This window comes from Watersipora subatra, chromosome 7 (genome assembly GCF_963576615.1).
Source record: "Watersipora subatra chromosome 7, tzWatSuba1.1, whole genome shotgun sequence".
NCBI lineage: Eukaryota > Metazoa > Bryozoa > Gymnolaemata > Cheilostomatida > Watersiporidae > Watersipora > Watersipora subatra.
Window position 1 is genome coordinate 63267729 of NC_088714.1, and position 24165 is coordinate 63291893.

General features: G+C 36.6%; 2 protein-coding genes across 2 annotated transcripts in view; both read right to left on the minus strand.

Moving 5' to 3' along the window:
- LOC137400981 (kinetochore-associated protein 1-like) overlaps positions 1 to 24165 on the minus strand; it is a 66093-nt gene that overhangs the window by 5350 nt on the left and 36578 nt on the right. The window contains exons 19-30 of the mRNA XM_068087318.1: positions 19857 to 19989; positions 17375 to 17677; positions 15229 to 15326; positions 14328 to 14580; positions 12446 to 12623; positions 10137 to 10195; positions 7506 to 7685; positions 7154 to 7279; positions 6730 to 6919; positions 4855 to 4994; positions 3778 to 3936; positions 974 to 1168 (exon numbers count right to left, since the gene is read on the minus strand). Coding sequence (XP_067943419.1) covers positions 974 to 1168; positions 3778 to 3936; positions 4855 to 4994; positions 6730 to 6919; positions 7154 to 7279; positions 7506 to 7685; positions 10137 to 10195; positions 12446 to 12623; positions 14328 to 14580; positions 15229 to 15326; positions 17375 to 17677; positions 19857 to 19989 — 2014 coding nt within the window. The remainder of the gene's footprint in view (positions 1 to 973; positions 1169 to 3777; positions 3937 to 4854; positions 4995 to 6729; positions 6920 to 7153; positions 7280 to 7505; positions 7686 to 10136; positions 10196 to 12445; positions 12624 to 14327; positions 14581 to 15228; positions 15327 to 17374; positions 17678 to 19856; positions 19990 to 24165) is intronic.
- Positions 7869 to 10070, minus strand: LOC137399668 (DNA-directed RNA polymerase subunit beta''-like). The gene is made up of 3 exons (XM_068085855.1): positions 10024 to 10070; positions 8898 to 9838; positions 7869 to 7900 (listed from the first exon to the last, which is right to left on the minus strand). The coding sequence occupies exons 1-3, from the start codon at positions 10068 to 10070 to the stop codon at positions 7869 to 7871; spliced, it is 1020 nt and encodes a 339-aa protein (XP_067941956.1).

A 24165-nucleotide genomic window follows, 5' to 3' on the forward strand; every position in this document is an offset into this window, starting at 1 on the left:
GACTAAAACACACTACGACATCATGCACTAATTGACAGTTATATACAACTCCTAGCAACAGAAATCAAGGTTACAAGGCCTGAAAGTCCGTTACAAGGTGAGAGGAAAATTTCCCATGTCTATGTTGTACCCGCGTAAGAATTTCCCACACATTCATTTGTACTGATACAATGTCCAAATTGTCAGCTAAAAATTCTGTGCAACTGATTTTTAAACAGTGAGGCTAAGTAACTGCTGGCGTTTGTACTGAGCCACACTAGCCTTAGCTCTCTGATGAAATTCATCATGCGAATTGGGCACCCACCATATTAACCTATGTTAGCATTAGCTCTCTAGAGGCTAAACTATGGTAAGCGGACAACTCCTAATTCTACAGAACACTCACTGCCAAGTTGACTGCTCTATTTTAGAATTATATACGGTAACGGTGCATCTTAGGTTGGCACAACGCGCATACAACGCATGTGCAACGGACATTCAAGACACTTGCAACGCACAAACATTGTGGATACAACACCGACACAAGTAATTAACAACGCATGCGCCGCAATGTGACACTGTTAACACATTAATATTATTAATAATATTAATGTGTAATAATAATAGTAATGTTAGTAACGATATTATATTATATTATTATTCAATATTCTATTTATATTCTGTTAATAAAACAGGTCTAAAACATTACACAAATTATTCTACTTATTTTCTATTGACCATTGTATGTGCGTCGTGATGATAGTGTATGCAAGTTGTATCCGCAATGTTTGTGCGTTGCTAGTGCCTTGTATGTGCGTTGCGCAAGCGTTGTACCAACCTAAGATGCACCGTTACTAAATATACTGTATGCTTTCTAAAATACAAAATATCGATTAGGCAGGTCATCATTACAGTGTTAATGATGACCAATACCATGTTAACAATTTTCCCATTTTATTCAGCCATGCCAGCCTTAGTTCCTCAAGACACTCACCGTCATACTGATGTTGAGGGTGCGCAGCCTCTCGATATACTGAAGAGCTTTATACTGTTTGGTGAGCTGCTCATTGCTCCACTCTATATGATGTTGTGGTGAGTCCTCATTGGAGAGAGTGGCAATGGCTGCGTCTCCTAGCAACAGGAAACACCTGATGACGAGCAGCTTTGTCTTGTTATCAGATGATTGCCGCTGCAACAGAGAGAGAGAGAGTATGAACTGTCAGAGCTTTGATAATGTAACAGGATTAGCTGGAGCCAGTAGAACTAACTAATGTGCTCAGTCTTCTATCGCACCCCTTGGCTTAATGAAACAGAAGGCCAGGTGGTTGTTAGCATGTCCATTGAAGAAGTAGAGACTGACCTGTATTAAACTAACACCTATGTGTATGAACTACTGAAAACCCGGATAATAGAACTTACCTAATGAACTTAAGAAACTTACCTGGAAAGCTAGGTCGTCGTTAAAACCTTTACTAAAAAGTACCCAAATTTGGGGCCAGCTTAACAATTGTTAGGCGCAACTGTCAACAGAGCTCGTTATTAACCCTAAGCAAGTACTCTAAGCCTGAGTAAAAAATTGCTGACTTCGCAATACTTCATATAGTATAAAATTGTACGGGAAAACATCGAACAAAATAGCGGCTTTTAGATTTCTAGTATACACAGAAAATCAAAAATCATGCACCTGCAGTTTTAGTAATGTCTAAACGAGTTAGAGATAAAAAATGGAAACCATGAGCGATCAACTATGAAGAATAATGCACTAGAGTAATGGCGATATGATAGTGCGTAGAATGAGAGCCTGGCAAGACTTAAACTATTTAACATGGATTATCTGAATAATAGAGGTAGAGAATAATGAAGCTATAATTAAATTGACATTACCTGCGCTTGTGATTACATGCGCTTGTGATTACCTGCGCTTGTGATTACCTGCGCTTGTGATCAATGATATAAGTGATTAGTTTAAAAGATTTTATCATTTAAATAATAACATCGGACAGAAGTAGACAGAGTGTTTGATAGGGCGTCACCTATAGCATAGAGTTTGTCCTTGACCTGTGTTGCTGTGTATATACAAGCATGCTGAATGATTATATATTATTCCACTAGGAAATTACTCCCAATTCAAATAAGATTTTATTGTGATTAGTTTCTCAAAACACAGACTTTGTTATTGTCACACATTTTTTGAAAACCTGCCTACTTACGTCACCACTGATGTAATTAGATTGCAAATACATGAAAGGTGGACAGTAAAAATAATCAACAGGCTTAAATATTTGTGAGCAGTTATAAAATTTCAATGGATTCACTACAGGGCAGACTTGAGCAAACCAATAGTGAAATATTGTCAAATATATTAATTATACGGAGTGATTTAGTTATCTATTTAAGGAATTTAATTTTGAACAATATTATATAAATACTGCATTTACTGCCAGTTCAAATCTTACAAGTTCTAGGATAAATGAATGACAAAACCTTAAAAAGCTAAGAATCGAGTGAAACCTTTTTAACTACGAGACCAACAATGATTGGTCAATGCAAAACTGTAAACACAAAAGGAGACGTGATAGCGGTAAATTTGGAAAATTGACCAGTCAACAATTATCTGAAAAACATTTTAAAATTCTACTTTGACGTGTTCCGGGAAACATAAACAAAGGCTATATAGTAGTGAATATAAGTTACGGGCTACAAATGATCTGGCGTGTCAGTAACCAAAGTATCTGATATCTTAAATAGTCTCAAGTTGGTACTTTTTACAGATGAGCACTCAGAGTCTGAATTGTGAGCTACCAGACTACTCCAATATTAGTATATTCATACCTTGACAAACGAGTGTCTCAATATACTAGAAATTTAAGATTCCGAGCAAATGTTTGCCTTGAGACACGAGACGGTTCTCGATGCGATGCCCCAGTAGGCAAAAGGCCGTTTATGAGAACAGCATCGCTCGTTGGATCAGTTTGAAAAGGTTTTTAAAAAGCTGGAAGGGAATGAAAAAGCGAGACAAAAAGAGCCAATCCAGAAGACGATAAAACATTACAAGACAAAATTAGAATCAAGTTTTGTGTAAGATTAAACGTTATATTTAAGCGTGTTCTTAGTAAGCTAAATTCATTTAAGTTAAATTTAAAGGTTATGTTAGTATCACAGAAGTATAGTGTACCAAGCGTCGCCATCGAGTCTCTCACTCACCGTGTTAGACGCTACTGTCTGTCTGGAAGGTAAAAGCTCCATACAGTACCGTACAACATAATGTTATGTTTATTCCAGATCATATCCACTATACAGGTATCTGTTACTTTATGAGTGTAGGGGGTCAATTTAGCGTAATTAAAAGCCCGCTTTTCCATCGTAATAACCTGTTTTAGGTGTTTTTTAGAGGGTGGATAATGGATTAATTTGTATTTAGTTAATTTACACCAAGAATTGCTTTGAGATGTGAGAGAATGAACATGCGAGCTCAGTCCCGGCACACACTAAGCTTGTACGCCGAGTACTGCATCTGAAAGAGTGCAGCACTAAAGCATGGGGAAGCAACTCCTTAGCCCTTCAAAAACTAAATTTATAGACTATGTGGTAGCGCAATGCGCATAATTGGACAGCGGTGATCACATCAGCACAGCCTCAATGAAAACATACAGCTAATGACAGTGGTGATCACACCAGCACAGAGCCTGTGAATACATACAGCTAATGACAGTGGTGATCACACCAGCACAGACCCTGTGAATATGTACAGCTAATGACAGTGGTGATCACACCAGCACAGAACCTGTGAATACATACAGCTAATGTGTTGTTGAGGAGATGCACAATTCGAGGGCCAATGCTACTGTTAGCTAGGTGTACAATCCACTTTTCTTTGTCAGCGCTTCTTACGGGGTCTTCATTGATTGACTGGTCTAGCGCTGCTGGCATCATGGAGCCAAGGTCAAGGGTCATTGTCTGTCAACAAACTTACCTATGTGAAACTTTGGTTATGGAGCGAGTAAATAAAGAGTTACACAACTCCTGCAGTAAAAGTAGGAACATGTTACAACTGAGTGAGCCCTAGTAACTACTAGGTAATTAAAATATATTTCTTAGCGCAGTGGCGGGAGAGACTTCTATTGGTATCAATTATTCAACACAATCTCTGTTCAGTTATACACGGGCTAGATCAACTACTCTATCCTGGTTAGAGTCAAAATAAAGGGAAAACAAGATGGTGAGTTACAAAACTGGCACATATTTCCATTGTGAAAAAGTAGCTGGTATGTAAGGATACGAAGTGCTGGAGTCAAATATTAATCTAACTGGGCCAAGTTGATGGCACACGAAGCTGCCCTTCAACTACTAACGAAAAAACTGACCTGGAAGTTAACTTGAAACCTTAAAGGATCACTCACGTCAAATTTTAAAATATTTTATCAGAAAGTATAACAATTTCTCTATCATTTGTGAATTTGTTTGTTGTTTTAGGTGATTTGCCTGCCAGGTTTCAACATGGTGTTCAACATTAAACAAGGCAAAACAGGATCGCAATTAAATTTCTCCAAAAAAACGTTTCCAAAAATTACGTTCTCTTCTGAGCGTTTTAATGGTGATCAAGGTTGAAACATCCTGGCAGCCAGATCACCTATAACGACAAACAAAATTTCAAATACTTGAAAAATATTTGAAAAATATGCTTTCTAATAAAATCTTTTAAAATTTGACTTTTAACAGTTAATTGCTGCTATATTGATGTCCAGCCAGGGTGAATTGTCTCGAACCAAGAGGCAGTAAGTCAAATTCTGTTATAATAGCCCATGTTTTAAACACACCCACAACACGAGTGGTTGACAGCTTCACATATGTTTTCTCGAGGCAATTATTTCCTACCATTTCCATGTCGATGTGAGACTGAGTTACATCAGCACTGAGACACAGCCAACTGTCAGATATGATCTCATAGCACACTTGGGCGATGTCTTTGCCAGCCAGGTCAGCGATCGCCTGGCATACCTCAAACTTCTCTGCAGCTGCAACATTGATATTCATCTTGACAGAAAGAGCTAAAACAAGTGTACACAAAAGGCATAATATTTACTGAGTAGCAGGGGTCCATGGTTACTAATTAGCATTGGTGGGCTGAAGCGGAACATCCCGATTTCCTCCTCAAACGTCTATAAGGAATTTTGTGCACACTTTTCAATAGTAATATATAATGAAAAAGATATCCAGAAGTCAAAACTAATTATACAAACTGCCAATTAAGGGTCCACCAATCTGTTTATCACGAGATGACATCTCAAGAATAGCTATGTGGGTATTACGATTTATTATACATATAATATAAATCATTGTATTACTATATGGATAATATAATGGTTTCTAAAATTTAAAAGTATTATATATATAATATAAACCAGTATATAATGGTTTCTTAATTTGAATTGAGCAGCCTTGCGTTGGTGTGGCAATCATTTCTACACCAGAAAGTTGGTTTAAGGGCTACAAAGTTCCATATACATAAACAGAGGAGAGCGATAATAACATAGAGAAGGCTATATTACAATACTGATGCTTAATGTGACAAAAGAAAGGCAAAGATCCTCATATGTGGCTAACGCTCTTGTAATATGGAATACGACAAGTGAACATTTGACTTGTGAATTTTATTAAATCAGATGATGATCATCGTACAAAGAGAATAAGAAGACCTACCATCTACGCAGACCGGTTCAACTCAAACTGAAATGCCTGTTTGACAAAGCGTCTGTTAAATGCAAAGTGAAACCCATATCATGACTAGAGAACTCCTAGTGTCTATACCAGCTGCCTAGTTTAGATCAGAAGAGAGAACCTACCTGCTGAGATAGAGATAAACTCAGTTTTGACTGCAATTTGTTTCGGAAGATCGGTTGGAAAGCAAGTCATTGTACTTTTAAATTTTTCCCCCAGTGCAATGAAGTATTGTGATAGCAAAACAAGAAAAATAACTTGCTAAACATTTTTGCATTACATAAAACAAAAACTGTTTACTAAGAGAGCTGGTAACATAGAGTACACTGAAATTTTCATAAATACTCAATTGATAGAGGCGGCTAAGCTGGGCAGCCTATTCCCCTATCTGTAGCAGCTCAGATTGTGTAAAACAAATAATTGTGGGAATAGTATGTATTTTATTCCAATAAAAATAAAATAGAATAAAATAATACAATAATACAGGATAAAAGATAAAATACAGTCAATACTTTATACAGCACGACAAACACATCTGCATGCAAAAGCAGAATACTGAGAATGAAGAAAGAACATCGCTTAGCAAGCAGAACTAGTCATTGGCTTTTCTCAGACATCTTAGAAAGGGAGGCACCTGTGTTAGGAAGTTTTGATGCAATAAGGTGCTGGAGAGTGTTCCAGCTCAATATTTTTGTTTGGTATCCAATACAAAAGCATTAAAAGCAGTCAAAGTCCATTCTAAATTTTTATTCGGCATCAGAAGCGAAAAAGTCAGTTTCCATTTTAACTCTGATTTGCTCGAGATCTGAGATGCTCAAATATCAAGGCTGACCACATTAGCAGAAATCAGTTGGATGAAAACACAAGGAGAAATGATAACAGTTTCAACTTAACAGCAACTTGAGAGTATGACAAGAAACATGATAAATGGGGGTGGTGAACCAGCCTGACAGGCCATACAAACAGCTTTTCCAAAAGAATCGAAAAATATGGCAGGTTATCTCAAGACCAACAAGACCACAATGAACTCACCTCTCTGAGAAGAGTCTGCGTGGGTCGTCTCTAGTATGCCCTGTATGAGCTGTGATGGGTATGGAATAAGACTAAGGAAGGACTCTGAGGCTAAACCACTCTGATAGAGCCGCTGTTCAAGACAGATGGTTGAGTAGAGAGAGCTGACCTTCCTCAGTACTTTATGAGCCAATGCGTATTCTTCACTACTCTGCAGATATCACAATAGTTACATATCTCTATCATGTACTCTCAATACTCAACTTATATCTCTCTAGTCTGTACTATCTAGACTTACCTCTCTGTACCCTGTACTTATCCTTCAAACCTTACGAGCCAAAGCATGCTCATCACTCCCCAGCTGACATTGATAGCTTGACACTAACTCTCTGAAGCCAGCATAGAATGAGAACCATGAAACAAGTTAGACATGACTGAGACCCACCTCTTCACACGATTGTCTCCAATCCCGGGCTAGGTCTAGGCAGACTCGGCTAACAAGAACTTTCTCCGTACCATTCGGCAGTTTGTTTATCAGCGTCTGACTGCACATAACTGCTGAGTGCTTGTCCTAGATGAGCCATGCCACATAATAGCCATAAATAACAACATGCCAATATGATCAAATGACCATTTGCACCAAACATAAAAATTAAGTGAGCCTAGAACTAATCAACATGAAATTTAAGTCGACATAAAATTTACCTTAGAGTGAACTTGTAGTTAACATAGTGTTAAACCTCACTTAGACATCAAGTAACTGCGCGACTCTAAAGCTGTGGCTTCATTAGATGTACCTGTATAGCGGCCAAAGCGACAACAATGTCAGCAACAAACTTGGAGTCCACGACTTCATCGGTCGACCAGTTAGAGGTGTTATTGGTGGCAGCAATGGCATCTCCTTGTTTGGGTAAAGCCCCAATATGTAACTCAGCAATCTGAAGGGCTGCATTCAGCAGGTACACATCCCTCTTTATCTTCAAACCAAGTATATACAATTTTAATATGATCTGCGTACTGGACTATGGTAAAAAATGACTGAGTACCCTTAAGTGCAGGACACGCGAAAGGACCAAGTATACAATACACTGTTAGCAGTCCCATAGCTGTGTGCCATGACAATTTCTCAAATTCATCCGCAGATAAATCACAGCAATAGCCTAAGTGATAATCTGAAAATGAAAAAAATTCACTATCAAATCATAGCCAGTATTTTGTAGCAATATGGAATGGGTTAGCACTCACCAAACAAATAACAATCTGGTTGAAACATCTCACATTTACGAAATTTGGAAAAGCTTTAGTTTACTCTTTCCAATCAGTAAAAGGATGTTCGTGGGCGGATAACTAGGTCTATTTTTAAATGAACATGCAGTCGGGTTATATATTCAAAAAGAGGCACATGCATGTGGCTGGTTGATTTCCCTCATTTTTGTGCATCTTTAAACAACATCCAATAATTTTACCTGCACCTTTGATGAGGCATCAAACAAATTTAAACTGCGATCTGCTGATGAACTACTGCCAGGTGCATTTAAACGGCGTTATTTCGCTAATAGTTGTATAGATAAAGTTGTAGATCATATAGTTAAGGTTGTAGATCATATAGTTAAGGTTGTAGATCATATAGTTCAGGTTGTAGATCATATAGTTAAGGTTGTAGATCATATAGTTCAGGTTGTAGTATGTATAGAGAAGTTTGTAGTATGTATAGTTAAGGTTGTAGTATGTATAGTTAAAGTTGTAGCATGTATAGTTAAGGGTGTAGTATGTATAGTTAAGGTTGTAGTATGTATATTTAAGGTTGTAGTATGTATAGTTAAGATTGTAGTATGTATAGTTAAGGTTGTAGCATGTATAGTTCAGGTTGTAGTATGTATAGATAAGTTTGTAGTATGTATAGTTAAGATTGTAGTATGTATAGTTAAGATTGTAGTATGTATAGTTAAGGTTGTAGTATGTATAGTTAAGGTTGTAGTATGCATAGTTAAGGCTGTAGTATGTATAGTTAAGGTTGTAGTATGTATAGTTAAGGGTGTAGTATGTATAGTAAAAGTTGTAGTATGTATAGTTAAGATTGTAGTATATATAGTTAAGGCTGTAGTATGTATAGTTAAGGTTGTAGTATGTATAGAGAAGTTTGTAGTATGTATAGTTAAGGTTGTAGTATGTATAGTTAAAGTTGTAGCATGTATAGTTAAGGGTGTAGTATGTATAGTTAAGGTTGTAGTATGTATATTTAAGGTTGTAGTATGTATAGTTAAGATTGTAGTATGTATAGTTAAGGTTGTAGCATGTATAGTTCAGGTTGTAGTATGTATAGATAAGTTTGTAGTATGTATAGTTAAGATTGTAGTATGTATAGTTAAGATTGTAGTATGTATAGTTAAGGTTGTAGTATGTATAGTTAAGGTTGTAGTATGCATAGTTAAGGCTGTAGTATGTATAGTTAAGGTTGTAGTATGTATAGTTAAGGGTGTAGTATGTATAGTAAAAGTTGTAGTATGTATAGTTAAGATTGTAGTATATATAGTTAAGGCTGTAGTATGTATAGTTAAGGTTGTAGTATGTATAGTTAAGATTGTAGTATGTATAGTTAAGATTGTAGTATGTATAGTTAAGATTGTAGTATGTATAGTTAAGGTTGTAGTATGTATAGTTAAGGTTGTAGTATGTATAGTTAAGGTTGTAGTATGTATAGTTAAGATTGTAGTATGCATAGTTAAGGTTGTAGTATGTATAGTTAAGATTGTAGTATGTATAGTTAAGGTTGTAGTATGTATAGTTAAGGTTGTAGTATGTATAGTTAAGGTTGTAGTATGTATAGTTAAGGTTGTAGTATGCATAGTTAAGGTTGTAGTATGTATAGTTAAGGTTGTAGTATGTATAGTTAAGGTTGTAGTATGTATAGTTAAGGTTGTAGTATGTATAGTTAAGGTTGTAGTATGTATAGTTAAGGTTGTAGTATGCATAGTTAAGGCTGTAATATGTATAGTTAAGGTTGTAGTATGTATAGTTAAAGTTGTAGTATGTATAGTTAAGGTTGTAGTATGTATAGTTAAGGTTGTAGTATGTATAATTAAGGTTGTAGTATGTATAGTTAAGATTGTCAGCAAATTGAGTATTGCAGCTGTAAATAAAAGAATCTTAAACATCACCTGAATAATTATAAACAAGGTTTTACAAAGATTGGACTGTCAAAAAGTTGCAACTCCAGCTCAGTTTGTGTAATTTGCATGTAAGTTGTAACAGCCCAAATATGCTTAATTAAATTTGCCATATTAAGCATGAAAGTCTATACACCTATAAAAGTACAACAGTACAACAGTACAACAAGCCTGGCTGAATGACTGGTTAGTCATCATTGGAGAGCATTTCAATTTGCCAAGATAAGATTATTACACCTGTCAATGTTTAAAGTGAAGTACCTCAAGGAGCGTCGCTATGGGAAGGAGCACCTCAAATGTCTTGGCACTCAGTTCGGGTCCTGAAAGCAGAAAAATAGCAATTCTTGTCTCGTAAGTGTTATATATGGGAGCCATAGAGTCGTACTCCTTGTAAGTGTTATATATGTGAACCATAGAGTCGTACTCCTTGTAAGTGTTATATATGTGAACCATAGAGTCGTACTCCTTGTAAGTGTTATATATGTGAACCATAGAGTTATACTCCTAGTGAGTGTTATATATGTGAACCATAGAGTTATACTCCTAATGAGTAATATATATGTGAACCATGTAGTTATACTTCGAACAGAGCTTTTGATAATTTGGCATTTGACCAGAAAGAGTATCTAGCCAAGTGATCACAGGGTTGCAATGTTTTCCCGGAAATGGTCAATAGGGAAAAATACGGTTTTACCATTCACCCTAAATACCCCAGGTTAAACAGGGAAAATTATCAAAAGCTGAAATACAGCAATAAATTCAAACAATCATGCTTTCTGTTGTCTCTTCATGGTCCATCTAAACAATTTCCACTGAGACTAAAACACTGGAAGTATTTTAAGAAGCTATCAGATGGTCTTCCACAGTTCCTTTAGCCATAGTAATAATAGTCAAATAATTTTCAAGTTGAGTTAGGCCTCAATATAGCAAGAGACAAAACTAAATTCCAAGAAAATGTTAACATGGACTTCGCCCTCTTACCAAAACTTTTATAGTTAAGTTGTACATGTTTGTAGTTAAATAATGAATAAAATAATTATGGGCATCACACTTTCAAGTTATTGTCTGTAGTTAGCAAATAGTACCAGTAAATGGTTAACCCTCCATTACACCTTGTGGCTGGATGCCCTGGAAGAATTAACTTGTAGGAGTCTTCTCTTAAGTAAAATTATTCTCTACCAATATATGAATTGAGTGAAATACTTTAGCAAAATACAAGCTAATTGTAACAATATATCCAATCCTTGTTATTTAAGCTGACAGGATGAGCTAAACTTCCAAGTACAGTATGAGTGTAAGTATTTGGGTAATACGAAGTTGCGAAACTTAAGCTAATTGGTGTGATAGAACTGACATAAATGCACCAGCTGGTGGTTCACTGTTTACAGTTTAGTTTCCTAGAAGTTTGATAAATAACACAAACCCATATTTTCCTTGTAAAACTTCAAAATTTGTCCATTCTTGTTTTTTTAATAAAAATACTATCTACCACTTTTTCCCAATTTTACCCAGGATATTTACCAGTTAATACCACTTTTTTCAAACCGTCCAGGATAAATTAAAAAAATCCCAGAAAAAAATCTAGCTCTGAATGACCAGCCCATCTCTTATGGCTGTATGGCAGGACGGTATAGCGCAGGAAAAATAACTTCAGCAATCAAACTTCTACATCATTTGTATTTACGGCTGTAACAATTCATGTCATGCCTAGGACATAATCATTGTCCATATAATATTGCACAAAAATAGAAGAATTTCCTATTCTGCATTTTTACTGAATTGGTAAATGTTAAAGTGTGTTTAGAACCCTCCAAATGTGATTTTTTTAAGTATTGAAATAACATAAGACTTTGTTTACACTGAAAGAAGTGGTGAAGGAATATTATCTTACGTGTGACAACACTGATAAATCAGGTCTACAATTTGAATGCTTAGTCATTTTGGTGTCACTGTGATAACTGATAACTGCGCATCAGTCCGTCTAATGCTATGTTTCTCTGGGAACATTCAGGAACTTTTCATAACTTGCAATATTGAGCCCATTTATCTAGCGAATGGAGATGCTATAACCGTAGCGACTGATAATTCTCAGAAAATGGACAACCAACAATTTTTTACTCATTGGCCGGCAGTTAAATATTTTTTAACCAAAATTTCTTGGATTTGCTTAGTTGCCTCACAACAACTATTCCATGGTACCTTTTTCATAGCATTATGGAAGCAATTGATTCCTGACTTTTACAAGAGCTGCGAAGGATAATTAATAATTGGATTCGGCTATTTTAGTTTAAAATTGCCTGATAACATTGAAATGAGATGATTTAAAATTGCCTGCTCAACTCTTATATGGTTTTACAACTTTTACTACATTATACAGTTTACTGCTTACACAGTCAGTTTTCAGGAAGCGTGAGGTTGTAGCTCATATCAAACACCAAATTAAGGTTGCCAAATTACACAGTAAATTATAGCACACTTTACTTATGGCACAAAGCCAAGTATTACAAAAATCTTTGAAAAGATAGGCTAAGAATGACTAAGAGAATGTTGATAGACAATTTCGAGCTTACGGAGTATTTTCCAGACATCGCTACTGAGCAGTGGCTGGTAGGGCAACCTCGTAGCTGAAATAGGAGGTAAAGCATTATCTCCCTTCCCAGCAGACAACTCCTTCCAAAGACTTCTTTCCCATTCAGATGGAACTGACTGACGCGTGTATAAAGTGAGGAAGTTGAGTAGCTGTTCTTTCTGTTTGTAACAGAAAATAGAGAGATGACAATCCCTGTTATAAATGACTAACAAATATCTTTATCTGCAAATGAAGTTTGCCTTGGCACACGACTGCAACCTAAACAAAGGACTAACACAGCAATAACACCAGATCTTCCAACAATGGTGGCCTCAGCCATTATTACTTTGGGTCGTACAACTAATGTTTGAGCTTGATCGGACAATCATCAACTCATTTTTCTACAGGTGGTTTACCCATCTTGCTCATTAGCTAAGACATAGCAAAAACGAAATTAGATGATTTTGACTTTCTTGAAATCAGAACTTTTTAGCCGGTTGGATTGGATGATTTGGCATTAATAAAAGGAGTTTCATTCTACGTTACCTCTACTCACTGAGAATGTTACTCAGTTCAGATTCACACACATTGGTAGATGCATGTGGTCTTCGAGTTACCACTTCAAAATAGTTCATTAAATGCAGCAAACATAATTAAGCATAATAATAAGCATCATAATAAGCATAATAATAAGCATCATAATAAGCATGATTGATGATTTCATCTGTTTTAGAAAATGAGAGAGCCTCATAGAGATTAGACATTTCTCATTCATGAGGGTAAGGCACAGTGAGTCACTCTGTGACACATGTATATTTAATTAGTTATTTGATTAGATTATAAAAAAATAGACAGATATGCTGACATCAAGCATGTTCTAGTGACCAGGAGAACGTTACAGAGGTACATATGCTGCCATAAGACAGTCATTCAAAATAGGTGACTACTCGTAGATCACTTGTGAGTATTACAAATGCCTACAGAAATCTCCAAGGAAGCGCAGACTTCTTACTAGTACTAGTTTTTATCTCGCAAACTTGAAATAAGTTTCCAATATTCAAAAATTCAAAATTTTGAAAATTTCAAAAATTCAAAATTCAGCAATTCAAAAATTGCCATGTCATTTTATACTCCACCCTTAAAGAGAATTATCAAAGCCCGGCTGTTAATATACAGGCATTGTCTGTACGCAAATGTGACTCCGCACCGATTTGACTCCACACAGACCTGAATATCTGTTTGCATACAAAGGTCTACACTCTACATCTATGCAATAGTTGAAAAGGTTAGTAAAAGAGAAACTCCCACCACTGGATTTACCAAATGAGTACACTGAACATGTCTTCTGAAAGACTGCGTGAACAACCATTTTGCTTAGTGCATACAAAGTTAAACCGAAATCAGCCAATCATCTCAAAGTCTTCAGAAGAACTTCAGACCAGATTTTTATTTTAGATTATCTGTATTTTATTATAGCCATAAAAAAGCAAGTCTCTCTGAATGGAGAAGGAAATAATTCAGATATTTTCTGATCCAGTTAGAGTACATGAACGGGTACGTTTCAATTAATTTTTTAATTTAATTTCCGGGTATCTCTCATTGGATTACAAACAACGATTGCAGAACACGGTGTCACAACGTTGTACTATGGACAACTGGAGATAGGGCTATATTTTACATTGGCAACTCGGGTATATCTACCCAAAGGTTCTTTGTATGCAGGAGTTCAATAAGAGGGATGGCAATATGATAGCATGTGAGTAAGGCTATTCAGTAGTTGGACTAAACAATTGAAGGGTTGCAAATAATAGCAATTCAAGCTTGAAAAGTGGGACCTGGCCTCAGAGTCTCTAGCATAACAAAATGGGGGGCACTACACGAACCTTGCTGCTGGACTCCTCGCAAAAAGACAACAGTGTTTGTATCAGAGAGTAATTGTATGGATTACAGGCCTCAACCAGGGAGTCTATCAGATCCTCAGTACTGTTCATCGCGGTAAGAAGGGTGGATATCTCTTTAAGCAGACCCATCCCTTCTTTAGAGTCAAGCCAGAACTCAGTCTGACAATGCTTCTCAGCCAGACTCTGAACCCTAGTTAGATAGGCTTTGTCCGCATCACACCCGAGGGAGAAGTCACTATGAAGAAACACAGTGAAAGGTGGCACCATTTGAAAGTAAGAAGCCTACACTAGCCTCTGGGAGTTGGCTACATTGTTTGGGAACAAGAGACTGAGCTAAATAAACAACCGCAGATATGTAAAAATCATGGGGTTGCTAAACATATTTATATTATTTGAAAACAAATAGAGACCCCAAAAGACTATTAGTAATTCTCTTTGACATAAGCTACAACAAAAAACGAGAAAACCTGTCCAATACTATTAATCTAAAGATAAGGAAAATCAATTCACCTTTTCAATCGAGTTGTGCTATGACGAATAATAGAGCTATGTTTTTGAACCAGAACTGAACCACGACCTTCTACATATATCTTATCTAGATATAAAGGATCTAATATCTAAAATTACTGAGTTTGATTCTAATGAATATATTTCCTGTCTACTTAGTTGTCAATTCTTCCATGCTCCTCTTATTGCTTGACATTGGATTTCACAATGATCTAGAAACTGAACATCGGTTTGACGTTTATAGCCGGTTATGATTGTAAGCATGCACACTTCAATGTCGAGTAGTCTGGCATGTACTACAGACAACAAAAATATAAACTGGTCAGATAAACAGATAAAATCTCTCAGAGCGGTGATGGCGATCTAAGTCACGAACCTGATGTATCTGTCAATGACCTCTAAAGGGCACTTGCACGCAACCTGCTGCAGAAGTTGTCCTTTATTGGCTTTTCCAAACACACTCAGATAGTTGACCTACAACAGACACAGGTTGCACTCTACTTTCCCTTCATGAAGAGGTAAGTAAGGTGAAGACATCATTTTATTTTCTAATTTCTCAACCCTAAAAAACATGCAAATGGGACAGCTGTGATACAACCAAACCTCGACATAGTAAGCTAAGCTATTCTAATATTTGTTTCATATGTTGAAACTACCGTTGTATGTTGGTGCAAAAATTCTTATAAGAACACATTATATTTGTTTAACAGTTTCCAGAGATTAAAAACCATGATAAATTCAATAAGTGTATATCACACTAAAACAATTGTATGATATAAAATCATGCAGCAAATTGATTTTAAAAACCTTAATTATATGTAAAACTAAATTAGCATAATATTAATCAGAAAAAGATGTTGTATAGTAACTTTACCCCAAAGAGAAATGACAGGGAGTGTAGAGAAATTACAGGGAGTGTAGAGAAATGACAGGGAGTGTAGAGAAATGACAGGGAGTGTAGAGAAATGACAGACAGTGTAAATGACAGGGAGTGTAGAGAAATTACAGGGAGTGTAGAGAAATGACAGGGAGTGTAGAGAAATGACAGGGAGTGTAGAGAAATGATAGAGAGTGTAGAAAAATGACAGGGAGTGTAGAGAAATGACAGGGAGTGTAGAGAAATGACAGGAGTGCAGAGAAATGACAAGGAGTGTAGAGAAATGACAGGGAGTGTAGAGAAATGACAGGGAGTGTAGAGAAATGACAAGGAGTGTAGAGAAATGACAGGGAGTGTAGAGAAATGACAGGGAGTGTAGAGAAATGACAAGGAGTGTAGAGAAATGATAGGGAGTGTAGAGAAATGACAAGGAGTGTAGAGAAATGATAGGGAGTGTAGAGAAATGACAAGGAGTGTAGGCTCAGTGATGCGTAAGTTCAGTTCTAACTTACATGAGACTCAATTTTCGACTGATTTAATTTGCCTAAACTTTAATTTTATTTTCATGTTGTATTATCTTTATTTACTTTTACTGAAAAAATTGAAGCGTTTCAAGAAATTTCATAAAATACGAAATTACTGTGGAACCCAAAGAAATATTGCAAAGGAAACTGATGTGGCCCTTTGCTTGCTCCACAAGAACCGTATCATTTGAGTAGAGGTAATAAATATATAATTCAGAAATATATAATTATACAATTTAACAGATGCAATAAACAAACAGTTAACTGTACAATGTAAGACTTTCAGATGCTCTTCTTTCTGTCACTTCTGTGTCGTCTTAGTTAGTCTTCGTGAAATGTCAAGCCACGCACCTCGGTCGTAGGGCCAACACAGTAACCGACCATGTGACTGACCGATCGGTGTTGGTACGGTGTTGGTTCCTCTTCTCTCACTCGACGCTAGGCCGAGTATATTTGTTCAAACCTTTTTGGTCAATGGCCATAAATTTGTATGCGGTGGTGATCAGAGGGCGAGATTTGACTGAGTACAAATTAAAAAATTGTGCTAATTTTTGTATTTCTCATATATTAGGCTATTAGAAACATACATCATTACCTTGATACATACTCTAAAACCAGAGAACCTAAGCGACTTGTACAGATACAGTTCATTCTCATCCAATCAACAATTAAAATCTAATATCTAAGATAAGACAGGAAATCAGAGCCATAAATTATACAGTATATATTACAATTACAAATGCATTAGGCGTTGAGCGCCCTCTTCATTTCCTGACCAAAGGTATCAAGACTGCCCAGTTGTGGAATGAAAGTGACATATACTTACGCAAATAATTAAACCGTATACTTTCAGGGTCTACTTAGTTATAAAGGTTAACATCACCAAAAAGTAGAAGAGTTCCATAAGAACAAAGAAATAAGCATAGAATGATGCAATAACTTGTCTCAAACTTGTCTAAATATTGAGCACACATCTCCTCAATTAAACATACATATGCAGTAGATACACCCCCAGTCTAGCAAGGTATGGTATGCTGTCTATACCGTTGTACATAGACCTAGAAAATTCGCATGCAAAGGTCCTTAGATATCCAATCCAACAGCTATGTAGCCTGACTTACCCCGTGTTTAGCAAGCACATGGCCCCAGATAGCCTCCTGTTTAAGCAACAGACATCTCTCTAGGGACTCGGTCTGCTTGTAGTGCTGAGAGATGACAAGAGCTACATTGGTTAGAGACATAATCCTGAGAAACTGGGAACCAAACGAAGCAGCACTTTTCTTAGCTAGTGAAAGACTGGCTCGTGGTGACATGTCAAGCAAAGCTGCCAGTGTAAGATGCACATCGAGGTTTCTGTGAGATAGAAGTTTGGGCAGAAGGACGGAAAGAGTAGCCTTCAGCTCGCTGCAGAGGAAGTTGAGGAGCTGCCAACAGAATGTAAGATGGCGGTGATGCTTGTTACATGGTTTATGAGCCATGAGATAAAATATTCACATGTTCTGCTTTATTATTCTGTATAACTAAACAAAAAACTAGACGCGTAACAAATAGGAGTAACCAGTTGACAAAAACAAGGGTTCCTATTGAATCTAAAAAATCAGATACTGGGCATAAGAACAGTGTTGGAGTTATCTGCAGGTGTTGACAAAGCCACATAGAACACAACTCTATAGTTACAAGTATCACACATGTATAGTAAGCCACTAATCAAAGATAGTAGCATCTGATACATTGCTGAAAGAGTTGAACATAGAGAATCCAATTGAGACAAAGGAAACACCAGAGTAATAAACCAGTTTAGGATTTAATAATGTTAGTTGGAGGTCAACAAGAACAGGAAATGCAAAACTATTGACACTCGGGAGAACTTACTAGTTTGAGCTTCTTAAAATCCGACTATAAGAGAAAGGAACACGCTAAGGTTAAGGCTGAACTAAACTGAACCAGTTGCTATATACAGTAGACACTACTATAACGTAAATTCAAGATAACGTAAAAAATTTATATAAAGTTTTTGCTTCGTATTACATAAAAAATTGCATACAACATATACTGTCAAGTTAAGTGGGGTTTGTAACTCAATTTGAATGTTAATCTACCTTGCACGTGCAAAAAAAAAAAACGTTGTGCATATAGCGTTACATCTATTACACATACAACATGCATGACATTCTAGTTCGTCCTGATAGATCGTCAGATCTGTCGAGAAAACAAAAAATAGGTTTGAAAATTGTTTATAAATATTTAAAGGCGATTGATTGGTGTCGGTGTTACAGCGTCGGTCTACCGATATGAATATCACGAGTAGTAGTATCGTCGAAAGTTCTGCTTTATTCTAACCTTATCCTCTGGGTACAGATAGACGATGAACAGGTAGTACCGCGTTTTTATAGCAAAATATTTGGTTGTTTTGCATTATTGTAGATGAACAAGATTATTGTCATTAGTTTTACTTTGAAGAATAGACCTTGCTGTTTAGAAAGAATAAACAAATCGTTTAAATAGAACATCGAATATGTGTGCTCCCTATCAACTTATTGTCAAATTACCGCAATTATGGTCTATAAAACCAGTGAGACTGATCAGAAAAAGGAGAAAAGTCGTTGATGCAAACCAATAATATTGAAGTGTTTAAAATTAAAAATGTGTGGCCTTTTGTATGGCCAAAGGGGTGAGTTTGAAAAAATCTTGGAACGGATTAGCCAATTAACATATATTTGACTGTTCTTATAATGTAAAATCCCTATAACATAATTGTTCCTGGAACGAATTATTTACATTGTAGGAGCGCCTGCTTTACAAGCATGCAGAACCCCAACTACTTAGTGAGGATCAAGACTATCAAAACACAAGATGATCAGGTCGAGAAGTTATTTTAATGCAGATGGATAGCAAATGCAACGGTGTCAGCAATTACTTTTATGGAATCAAATTACGACAGACAAGCTCCTGCTGATGAAATGACTGCTGCTGGAGGAGAAATTTCCTACATACTTTATATTATAAAAATAGGAGCTAGAGAAGTCTCCTTGATAAACGATACAAATATAATTAAACTTTGTGGCTGCTACAAACAAGTTTTAGTCGGTATTTTATCTTTTTTTGAAATGCCACCATTGATATTCATAGAGGTTTCATGAGTTTCAGAAGAACATTTGAATTGAGATAGTCCTAACATGTAACTGAAAATTCAAACCAATGATCACAACTTGAAGGTTAAATGCAAATTACACTAAGGACAAATTGCTGCCATTTTAAATGTCCCCATAAAATATTTGGTAGTAAACTGGATACATTGACAGCAGTCATCTCCATTTTGCTAACGAATCATTTTCTCATGGAGATCTGTCTATCAATGGGGAGAGAGATAACAAAACCAATTAATGATAATTTCAAAGCGTAAAACCATGATGTGAGAATTGCAGAATAAATGAGTGTGTCGTCACATTAAAGTCCGTGTTGCTAAGAGATGAACAGGCATAATGCGAAGCACACAGACGCACTATAGTCCAGCTTGGTAAGAAAAACAGATATGTAGCATAAACCAGAGCCCCTGCACACAATAGTCAGTGTTAGTAAGAGATGTAGTACCAACTAGAATACCTGTGCAATGGACTCAGTGGTGATAAAAGCTGCTGAATTATAGTACAAGTGCAGGGACATCCGGATGACCAACAATTCATAGTTATTCGACTTGAGAAGCCCCATGTACCTCTCACAATCGGTAATACTCAGTCTACAACATACAACTATTGATATAGAAATTCCGTTGAATAGTCTGAGATCATAAGCGTACGAACTTTAATCATAAAACTCCTAACAAACCATAAACTGTATTTTTTATTAAACAAACAATTGTGGGGAAGCCAGCTGGCCCTCCACGAAAGCCAACTGGCCTAAAGGAGAGAACCAACTGAGCAGGGTCCATACGACTGGACACGGACGAGCTGACTCTGAGAACAAAGGGGCAGAGATAAAAGTATGTAAAATAAAGCTGCACCTCTGCTCAGGGAGACAGTCGGCGGAATGAGAGCGAGAGAAGTGCATGATGAAGAACCAAAGAGAAGATTAAAGCGCCTATCTTATATATCGATATCAATTTCTGTAAATGTATTTTTTGGATTTATAAATATATATTTGATTAAAGGTTGACTTGCAACAAAATTCACATTACAGTTATTTGATATCAAAAGATTCGCCATGTCCTACTCTGTTGTGTGGTAGGTGCCAAATATGTGGAAATGTGATTAAAAGCTCTTAAAAGCTCAAAAACCAAAAGCCGCCGTAGATTGGAATCTCTTGATTTCGATGACGTATCCGTGGAGTTTGGTTATTGTCTTGTCATGTGATGTTCTCGCGTGATTTGAAAGGCCAATACAAAGCTCAATATCAAACTTATCGTAGCAATAGTTTAGGACAAACACTTCGGGTTTTACCTAAGACCCCGTATCAAATATGGATGCTCGCTACTTTACAGTTTCAGCTTGGCCATTCCGTCCGACAGTTTAACATATGTGTACATGTCCGAGTTGCGATCATAAAAAATGTCAAATTCTGAAGAGTTAAGACCCTGGTGTTTTGAGCCTGACGCTCTATCTGAAGAAGATCCTGAACAGAATCAAACCTCCCAGCAAGTAAGCACCGCCACTAGCCAGCTCTTATGTGCGAAGCTAGCTAGTAGTAATTGTTTTAGCTTGAGAGTGATAGAACAAATATTATTATTATATACATGTATATGATTTTACTGATGATAATTATCGCTTCATATTGCGAAAAAATAATTACAGATTTTTCTCGAATGACAACATTAACAATTTTAATATTTAAATCTAGCGCTGCACTGATATACTGTTGGATAACATCAACCTGATGTATTAGCTATGGTTGCATAGACATATCTGTTCATTTCTTTAGGAGCTAATACCACCGGCTATAGAGTGGCGTGTCTGCAAGCGCTGTCAAGACATGCCATCTCTTCCTGAATGTTTGTGCTGCCATGATGCTGAGTTTACGCATCGTCTCCATGACCGCGGGGAGCATGAATGCCTGTGTATGCATCCTAGTGTGGACGAACTTGTGGCGCCTGGACCCCTTGAGTTGGGGTGGAATAATTATCTGCGATATCATAGTGAGTTGGATTTTCATTTAATGTCAACAACACCAAAGCTATGCTAATGTGTCAAGCATTATCTACAATTCTTGTGTTACACATTTAATGCATCTGTTGAACACACATATTCTGAACTCGTGGAACACAAGGAGAACTGTTATATTTGGCTTGTGCACTTACTACAGTATAGAGTGTATTAGTTTTATGATTTTATTATATAAAGATCGAGATTATTTTGATGATCAGCAATTATTGTTTTTCAATATTTGTTTTGGTAGATAATCTATTCCCATTTGGAGAGCCATCGCCAAATGCTTGGAAAAGGTTGTGTACATACCGCAATCTTGTGTTTTGGCTTATGCCGCAAATTCGTCGCGGTGAGCGACGGCCTCTACCTGCCTGCTTGGTGTCTAAGATTCGGGCTCTTTTCCCACCAATGGATGATGAAGAAGAGTTTGCAGACTACGTCTTCAAAGGCTTCTGCTATGGCGATGAAGAGACTCAACGACTTGGATTGAGAATTCCAGCTCAACTCTAAAGACCGCTCTGAGGCTTCGAAGCCAGAATGATAGTAGGTGGTACTCATTCTCCGGCGACGAGGTTCTTAGAGTGGGCCCCCAGGTAGGGAACCCCAGCCATGAACGCAAACTTCGACGAAGTGCTGGGTCCTAGTAACGGATGGTAAGTGGTGAAACCAATATGCGTTCCTTCATGTATTTGTTTTTATTTTATAAAATCAGTGATGGCAGATTTATGCACATTAATCATGTGATTTTAAATATGGAAGCAATGTAACAGCAATTTACTAACAAAAACTAGTTTGTTAGCTACATGGTGTGTAGTCATCATGTGGCTTAGCCTGAATAAAAGTAAAATAATAAAATGACAATGCAATAAAAATGAGTACCACCTATGATATAGAGTTGATCTAGAATTCTCAATCAAAGTCGTTGAGTCTCTTCATCGCCATAGCAGAAGCCCTTGAACACATAGTCTGCAAACTCTTCTTCATCATATGATGGTGGGAAAAAAGCCTGAATCTTAGACACCAAGCAGGCAGGTAAAGGCCGCCGCTTACCGCGACGAATTTGCGGCATAAGCCAAAACACAAGCTTGCGGTATGCACACAACCTTTGTAACAACATCCGTTGTAATGGACCTCACTCTCAGGCAGTGGAAAATTAGATCGGACTGGCATTGCTTGAAGCCTTCCAATTCCATGGCGTTAGAGCTAGTGGTCTCAGTAGACTGCAAAGTAAAAAAAGTTACGACCAACAATCACTTTCACATTATTTGAATGAATTATTTAGCTAGATCAGCAACTTCATGTTTATGTATTGATAACTACTAAAAAATTTGGGTTTTTGTCAGGTTGTGAAGTAAAACTGTCAAAGTTTTACCTTAACAAGATGGCTGCTGACTATTAAACCGCAGCTCTGATCCATCATAGTGTAGGCCCCGTATAGTGCGCAATGCCTCGGACTATCGCATCTACCGTCACCTGCCAAACCAAGCTCCCAATCGATTGCTGCCATCAATCCCTCGTTATGCAGGGTGTACTGCTCAGCAATAACACTGTAAAATATTGTAAAACTTCATTATACAAGATTAATTTGTAACATTATCATTAGTCTAAGAATGTAGAATCCTCTTCCCCTTTTTGTGCTATATTATGATGAAGAATCAGAATTTTAAATTATAATATCTTTCGCTTGAAGGATGACATATTTTCTTTTCAAGAAAAAAATTGCTTCCAAATGTCATTCAATTAGTTTGCCAAGCTTTTACTAACATTTTCCAAGTTTATGGTTAAATATTAACACTCACACCATGTAAGTATTCTCTTTGTTGGTAGAGGCAAACGCTGTGGCTTGGTATCGCGATGTTCACGAGCGACAGAAAACGGAGGTTCTGCGTAAGGCATCCGCCAGAAAAGAGTGATGCAGCTGCCAGCAGGGGGTTGATGACGTGAGCTCTGTTCACCCTGGCAGTTGTTTCCCAAGTGTACGATTAGTGACAGGAGGCACATGTAACCTTGAACTCTATCCATCTGCCTTCTCGCACCATCGTGAATGAGCAGGGGAGGGCGCAGGCGTGGCAGTGAAATAGTCGCTGGAGTGCTGTCACACTTACTATTATTTTCTCCACTTTGAAGGAGGATTCGGGTCTGAAATCACAACACAATAGTTGACCTGCAATAAGATTTTTACAACATCATTTCCTGTTATTATATCATATTTGCTTGATCAGAAAAAGAATAAATTTATAGCCATGCAATCATGACACAGATTTTACAAAACCTTATCAGAATCCATGATATTGTAAACATAAAAATGTGAGTAATAACTCCATGGATATTCTTTATATTTTGTCAAGTTTGGTTAAGTTCAGCTCTATCTGACATGTAATTGGAGAGCGTTTGACGCTGGCCAACATAGCACTCAAACTCTTTCTAGTCTTCAGTGGTTGGCACAAACTCTTCATCATCTAATACTAATAATAATCATGTAATAATATTAATATGCTATTAACGATGATACCAGAAAATGACAATAACTATTTTATTTAACATATCTATAAGTGAGTGGGGTTAAGAAATTTGGCGAAATTAATTGTGAAACTTATAACATTATTTTATCAATTATAGATAAATATATTACGTTTTACAGATATATATGCAGTATGAATTAGTTTTGTTATTATAATAAGAATAATACACGTAATTAAAAAGATAAAATACTAATAATATCATATTACAATTAAACGACATTAATATTGTAATATTAAATATAGATTAATACA